Below are 7,500 nucleotides of genomic sequence, written 5' to 3' on the forward strand. Positions count from 1 at the left end.
TATTTTGGTTTTGTCTATTTGGTTCTGGTTTCTGGTTCAGTTCCTGTTTGGGTTCTGGTTCTGGTTCAGTTCTTGTTTGGGTTCTGGTTTTCAGCTCTGGTCCAGTTCCTGTTTGGGTTCTGTTTTTTGGTTCTGGTTCAGTTCCTGTTTGGGTTCTGGTTTCTGTTTGGGTTGTGGTTTGGGTTCTGGTTCAGTTCCTGTTTGGGTTGTGGTTTGGGTTCTGGTTCAGTTCCTGTTTGGGTTGTGGTTTTTGGTTCTGGTCCAGTTCCTGTTTGGGTTCTGGTTTGGGTTCTGGTTCAGTTTCTGTTTGGGTTCTGGTTTGGGTTCTGGTTCTGACTCTTACCTGTCTTCCCAGGTGCGGGACCTCCTGGACCCCCGGCCACGCGGCCTCCTGACGGTCCGAGGCAGCGGAACCCACGGGTTCTGTGCGGAGAACCCAACCTTTGTGGAGTTTCTCAGCCTGGACTCCCTCACCGAGCTCCTGAGCGAGGGTGGGTGTGATGGGGTGGGGTTGCCATGGCGATATCCATCCGACTGTCCGTCTGTCTGTTTGTCTGTCTATAGGACAGCCTCAGGTCTAGTGGCGATAACTCCCACTGCGGACACTGAGGTAAAGTATGAGGTAGGGCGGACTGTAGCGTAGTGGTTAAGGTACATGACTGGGACAGACAATGGGGTTTGAATCCAAGTGTAGCCACAATAAGATCTGCACAGCCATTGGGCCCTTGAGCAATCCTGCATTGCTCCAGGGGGGATTGGCCCCCATGTAGTCTAATCAACTGTAAGTCAGCATCAGCTAAATAGGGTTAGTGTCTGTGTTCCAGGCCAGGGCAGACGCCACACCTCCTCCCACCTCCTGAACGAGCGGTCCAGTCGCGGTCACGCCATCCTGACCGTCGACATCAGGAGCCAATCGGTGAGCCGATCTTCCTCCTTTTGCATTTCAGCCTGAAAGTTCTGAAGCTCAATATCTCAACACTGCTCGGAGCGCAGAGAGAACCGCGTAACTCCACGGTCACGTAATGTTAACAAGTGCATTAGGTAACAGAAATGTGTGTACCTCTATTATATATTATGACAATGTTATGTATATATATATATATATATATATATATATATATATATATATATATATATATATACATATGTATATATATATATATTTATATATAAATAAGGAAGATATGTTTTAGCATTCACCCCCCCCCCTTCCTCCTTAGGTGGGTGTGGCCGGGGGCGGGGCCTCCCAGGGGAAGCTGCGATTGGTGGACCTGGCGGGTAGTGAACGGGTGAAGCTCACAGGCTGTGGGGCGGAGCATCTGGAGGAGGCGGGAAACATCAACCGCAGCCTTCTCTCATTGGGTGGGTGTGGCCTGGGGGCGGGGCCTGATTTTTGCTCTTCACTAAAAAAACAGAACCCTGCCTGTCTTGACTGCTGTGTGCCTATGTGTCCCCACACCCTCTCTCTCGCTCCACACACAGGCAAGTGCATCGCCGCCCTGGTGGAAGCCAAGGGTAGGAACAGGCACATTCCGTACCGGGACAGCAAGCTCACCAAGCTGCTCTCTGATTCGCTGGGAGGACCCGGGCTCACTCTCATGGTAGGAAATGTTATGTTACATCCTGCTTTTAGTATTCTTCACTTTTAAACAGCACTAATGTGTGTGTGTATCTGTGTTTAATGTGTGTGTGTGTATGTGTGTTTAATGTGTGTGTGTGTATGTGTGTTGTGCGTGTGTGTGTGTGTGTGAGTGTGTGTGTGTGTTGTGTGTGTGTGTGTGTTGTGTTGTGTGTGTTGTGTGTGTGTATGTGTGTTGTGCGTGTGTGTGTGTGTGTGAGTGTGTGTGTGTGTGTTGTGTTGTGTGTGTTGTGCGTGTGTGTGTGTGTGTGAGTGTGTGTGTGTGTGTGTGTTGTGTGTGTTGTGTGTGTGTATGTGGTGGTGTGTGTGTTGTGTGTGTTGAGTGTGTGTGTGTGTGTTGTGTGTGTGTGTGTGTGTGTATGTGTGTTGTGTTGTGTGTGTTGTGTGTGTGTATGTGGTGGTGTGTGTGTTGTGTGTGTTGAGTGTGTGTGTGTGTATGTGTGTTGTGTTGTGTGTATTGTGCAGATCGCTTGTGTCTCTCCTACGGCTTCCAGTCTCCCAGAGACTCTGAACACCCTGTACTACTCCAGCCAGGCAAGGAGGATCCGACCCAGGCCATCAGCCAATCAGGTGAGTCAGCCCCCGGCCATCAGCCAATCAGGTGTGTCAGGCCAAGCCATCAATCAATCGGGAGATCTAGGCCCATGCCATCAGCCAATCCGGTGAGGGAGTCGTGACTTTCCCCACAGAAAAGCCACCATGATTGGTTGAAATAGGCATACGTCAGCTCCGCCCACTGTTGTAATAACAGGATATTAAGCGTCGAAACAGGCCTGTGCACGATCACCGCTGCTACCCTTTCACCCCACATTGCTCCAGGGGGGATTGTCCCCAGCTTAGTCTAATCAACTGTAAGTCGTTGGCCGATAACAGGGAACCCAGGGCTCACTTAGTGCTGCGCTGTTGCTCCAGGGTCAGAGGAAGAGGCAGCTGATCCGCCTCCACAGAGAGATCCACCTGCTGCGCCAGGAGAACCTGCTGCTACGGCAACGCCTCTCATCGATCCAGGAAGCCCGGAGACCAGAGCCCGGAGCAAGGCATGCTGGGAGTATGAGTCTTTTTCTTTTTTCCCCCGAGCGCCACGTGAACTTGAAACATATTGACATGTGTATGCAGAGTAAGGGTCAGCGCCTCTGTTAGCACGGTCTGGGCCAGAGCACCATCTTAACCCCTTTAAGGAGTAAGAACAACACCAAGTGATCGGAATGTCCACAACCGAACATTCCAATGCTGATGGGGTTCTAGAACACTGTCGTAGAATACATTTTTTTTTAAAAGGGTTAAAGAGTTGCAGTTCACACGTTAGTCTAACAGACTGTGAACCAACAGAGTCAAATGAGCTGAACACATTCAAACTGTGTTTTCTTGTCGAGTTTAGTGTAGATGAAACTTACCCATGGCGACAGTCAGCCAGCAGCAATTCTCCCATCTCACCAGCAGGTGGCAGCAGTGAGACGATGACAGTGGAGGGGGCGGGGCCCTCAAGGCCAGGCTCCTCCCGCTGCTCGGAGGCCTGTCTCCTGCAGGAGCTCAACCAGGAGAGAGACAGACTGCAGTGAGTGGAGGGAGAGGAGGGCAATGTCAGCCATCTTGGCTCAAACCATGGCCACATACAGTACAGTCCATAAGTATTTGGACAGTGACACATTTTTTTTATTTATACTCAAACAAACAAACAAACAAACACTTGAAATAAAACAATCACAGTGTGGTTAAAGTGCAGACTTTCAGCTTTAATTTGAGGGTCCATACTGGTTGAACAGTGTAGGAATTACAGCCCTTTTAATACATAGTCCCCTCAATTTTATGGGACTGAAAGTAATTGGACAATTGGCCATTGAAATGTTTCTAAGACAGGTGTGATAAGTTTCATCATTAGTTCATGCATGAAATATCGAGCAAGAAGAATACAAGTTTTATTTCAACTGTTTGCGGGAGTACAGAGCGAAAACAACAAAAAAGATCTCACTGTCCAAATACTTACGGACTGTACCGCATGTCATTTCAATTCTGTGACACTGAAATGACTGTAAAGTTTAAAAACACTGCATCAAATCCTGAAGAAATTGAATCAAAATATTAAACTGCCATTAAAACAATTCAAATGAAGTATTGGACCTAGGTTTGCTTGTCCGTCACGAGGAGGGCAAGGTGCTGGTTGCTGGTACAGGTGTACAGGTGATCAGGTGCACAGGTGAAGTGGGGGCACTGTGTTCCTGTGCAGGCAGGATGAGGCAGAGCAGCCTGACTGTCAGGAGTCCTCCAGCCAGCAGGGGGCGCTGTTGCCGGGGGGAGACACCCTGGACAAGCTGCGGGATCTCGAGAGGTAGCAGATCGATGAGGATGATGATGATGAGAATCAAAATGGCCGACGCCTACTGTAATTGGCGGTTGATTTCCACCTTAAATTTGTACGTCTCTGATGATAATACGCAGAGACTTACCAAGCTCACAGTTTATATATGACCCATTTACAGTAGGATCGTAACTGAAATAATTCTGTTTAAGCACCTTGCTGATGGTTACAACAGGAGTTGAATTTGGAAGGTCTGAGGTGCGGTCCTCACACCACACTGCTGCTCAGTTATCACATGTCTATTGGGTAAAGAGTATTATATTAATGTATAATACTATACTATACTATATGTTCACTGATCCAGGGTCAGTGAAGGTGAAAGAGAGTGTTCCTGTTCCGCTGTGTCTGACTCCCAAACCCCGCCTTGCCCCCCTCGCGCTTCCACAGAGTGACCTCCAGCCCTCCGACTCCACCCCCACCCAGAGACTCTGCCCACAGCCGTCCCGCCAGCCCGTACTTCCGGCACCCCCCCTCCTTACTGCCCCCCATCAGGCCTGTGAGTGCCCTCTGCATGCCCCTTATACTCTTCTCAATATCAGCACCATGACTACCATCATCATCATCATCATCATCATCAACATCATCACCATGATTACCATTATCATCATCATCACCCCTAATGCTTACCCTTATTCATTACAAACATCATCATCATCAAAATCATCATCACCATCATCACTATGATTATCAACATGACCATGATCGCTAACACCATCATCACCATCATCACCATGAACCATCATCAGCACACCATCATCATCATCAGTGCTATTACCATGGTAACGCGTCTCCTGCCCTGCCTCTCCCCCAGGAGCTGTGCTTCCACTGCCACTGGCGCCCCCTGCTGTACTGCATCTGTCCTGCAGGACACTGCTTACAGGTGAGTCACTCTGGGCCAGAGAGAGAGAAGAGGGGGAGAGAGGAAGAGAGCGGAAGAGAGAAATGAGAGAGTGAATGAGTGGGGGAGAGAGAGTGACGGTGCAGGCAGTAATGACACGGAGGTGTTTTCAGGGGCTGGTACAGAGCTGCATCCTGCCGTGCCCTTACCCCTGTGAGCCGTTCCCACACCTGGAGGAGTCTGGCGTAAAGAGGCACAGACAGGTGAGGCTCGGCCAGCGCTACTACACTCCACGTCCTGCAGTGTCTGCAGTGCTACTCAACTCCACGTCCTGCAGTGTCTGCAGCGCTACTCAACTCCACGTCCTGCAGTGTCTGCAGTGCTACTCAACTCCACGTCCTGCAGTGTCTGCAGTGCTACTCAACTCCACGTCCTGCAGTGTCTGCAGCCTGCAGTGTCTGCAGCGCTACTCAACTCCACGTCCTGCAGTGTCTGCAGTGCTACTCAACTCCACGTCCTGCAGTGTCTGCAGCGCTACTCAACTCCACGTCCTGCAGTGTCTGCAGCGCTACCTGATTTCACTAATTACTTTATTTTCTCAGATTACCAACTGTGGTATGCTAGTGTGAAAGTTGATTGTACTCTTCAAGGGTTCTGAATATCTGTATGTTTACACTAGGACTCAGAACTGTACTGTCCTCTCAGGTCTACATTTGCACTTGTTCTTGTGTTTGGTTTGCACTTTGTTGTACGTCGTTCTGGATAAGAGCGTCTGCTAATTGCCACGTAATGTAATGTAAAAGATTAGCTCATTAGTGAAACCAGGTCGTGTCGTGCACGGTAGGAGCAAATGCCTGCAGAAACTGCGGCCCTCAGTATGTGGAGAAGTGCTGCACTAGTCTGCAGTGGAATAGGAGCTCATAGTTGAGATTGCCATCTTTCTTCCTTTAAACATCTCTGGCTAAGCTGTTGCCTCTGGGGAGCACTGGGAACACTGACCTCAGATCAGCAGCAAGCGTGTGATCTGTCCTCCCACCACCAGGGGGTGCTGCCTCCCCTGCCGGCCCTCAGCTCAGACAGAGCAGCCAGGGAGAGAGCCAGGGACCAGGGGGACCGCCACAGCTGGGAGACTGACCCCGGATCAGTTCGGCTCCGCAGGACAAAGTGAGTCCTCTCTCCCGATGATCCCTGATCTAAACGGTGTTAGTGTGTGTCTGCATGTGTGACATCTTGCTTTGTGCATGTGTGTGTGTTTGCTTGTATGTGTATGTTTGTGTGTGTTTGCTTGTATGTATGCATGTGTGTGTGTATGTTTGTGTGTGTGTTTGTTTGTATGTGTATGTTTGTGTGTGTCTTTGTGTGTGTATATGTGTGTGTTTGCTTTTATGTGTGTGTTTGCTTGTATGTATGCATGTGTGTGTTTGGGTGTGTGTATGTGTGTTTGCTTGTATGTTTGTGTGTGTGTTTGTTTGTATGTGTATGTTTGTGTGTGTCTTTGTGTGCGTATATGTGTGTGTTTGCTTGTATGTTTGTGTGTTTATGTGTGTGTGTGTCTGTTAGAGCCCAGTCCGGGTGCATGGTGCACACAAGCAGCTTCCAGGTGAACTCCAGTTCCCAGCAGGCCAAGGCTCCAAGGCCCCACCCTCCAAGGTCAGAGGTCAGGGTGACTCCCAGTGCCCCGCCCCTGCCCAAACAGCCCCGCCCCCTTCAGCTTGCGCTCCCAGAGAGGACAGGTGAGCAGTGTGTGTGTGATTCTCCAAAACTCCACCCCTTTAATACACCAACTCCATCCATTTAACCCAATCCACCCAAACTCCACACACTCAATGCCCAAACTCCACACAAACTCAACACCCAAACTGCACACCAAACCTCCACACCCAAACTCAACACAAAGTCAACACCCAAACTCCACCCACTCAACACCCAAACTCCACACAAACTCAACACCCAAACTCAACACTCACACACAAGTAATGTCATGCACATCACAATAAATACATATTTGCTCTCATATTTTTAAATATTTCAATATAAATTGAAAGAGAATAAATCTGCATGTGGTAATTTAGCTAATTAAAACAGAAGCAGAATGTAGATGTGTACCTGGCCTAATAGCCAAAATGGTGGTTCTCCAGCTGAACATGCACAGGCTGTGTGAACCACTGTGCCCCCATCACATGACGTGGGAGAAATGGGCGCCACGGCAACATCCACGGCAACATCCAATGAGAGCAAAGTACAGGGAGCTGAACTTCTTGTTGGACATTGAACAAAGACACAAATAAACTGTCTGTTTCTGGGAATGGGTCAACTTTTATGTAAATAACATCTGGATTAATGTTCAGCAAAGTTTCAACTGAGAGCAGGTGGCAAGTTTCCTCTGTATTTTTCAAACACACAAAAACCCTGAGAAAGTAACAAAAAAAACAAAAACCAAAAAAACCCACTTCAACCACCAAAACTTACATTTTGTATTAATGTGGTTTAATTATAATTGAATGGCAAGATACACACTTGAAAATGTATGTTTTCCTTTGTAATGGAACGTAAATAAATGTTATTTCAGTTTTGTTTTTTTTCAAATCGCAGTATTTGTTCTATATTTGCTCTTTTCTTTCGTATTTAAAGACATGCCGTTGTTTAGCTGCTGCTAACGACCTCCGC

The 7,500-nt window shown here is 48.3% G+C and overlaps 2 protein-coding genes across 2 annotated transcripts in view; one reads left to right on the forward strand and one right to left on the reverse strand.

The window, feature by feature from the left end:
• LOC133133588 (kinesin-like protein KIF12) overlaps window positions 1-6,994 on the forward strand; it is a 15,647-nt gene extending 8,653 nt beyond the window's left edge. Inside the window, exons 7-18 of the mRNA XM_061249688.1 lie at window positions 356-491; window positions 825-916; window positions 1,221-1,362; window positions 1,483-1,601; window positions 2,105-2,209; window positions 2,552-2,625; window positions 3,864-3,965; window positions 4,383-4,491; window positions 4,807-4,875; window positions 5,876-5,997; window positions 6,394-6,566; window positions 6,972-6,994. Of these exons, the coding sequence (XP_061105672.1) occupies window positions 356-491; window positions 825-916; window positions 1,221-1,362; window positions 1,483-1,601; window positions 2,105-2,209; window positions 2,552-2,625; window positions 3,864-3,965; window positions 4,383-4,491; window positions 4,807-4,875; window positions 5,876-5,997; window positions 6,394-6,566; window positions 6,972-6,994 (1,266 nt within the window). The remainder of the gene's footprint in view (window positions 1-355; window positions 492-824; window positions 917-1,220; window positions 1,363-1,482; window positions 1,602-2,104; window positions 2,210-2,551; window positions 2,626-3,863; window positions 3,966-4,382; window positions 4,492-4,806; window positions 4,876-5,875; window positions 5,998-6,393; window positions 6,567-6,971) is intronic.
• Window positions 6,995-7,129: 135 nt separating this feature from the next.
• Window positions 7,130-7,500, reverse strand: part of vtnb (vitronectin b) — a 9,521-nt gene continuing 9,150 nt past the window's right edge. The window contains exon 8 of the mRNA XM_061249080.1: window positions 7,130-7,500. This exon is cut by the window's right edge and continues 141 nt beyond it. The gene's annotated coding sequence lies outside the window, so the exon portion shown is untranslated.

This window comes from Conger conger, chromosome 7 (assembly GCF_963514075.1).
Source record: "Conger conger chromosome 7, fConCon1.1, whole genome shotgun sequence".
Taxonomy (NCBI): Eukaryota; Metazoa; Chordata; class Actinopteri; order Anguilliformes; family Congridae; genus Conger; species Conger conger.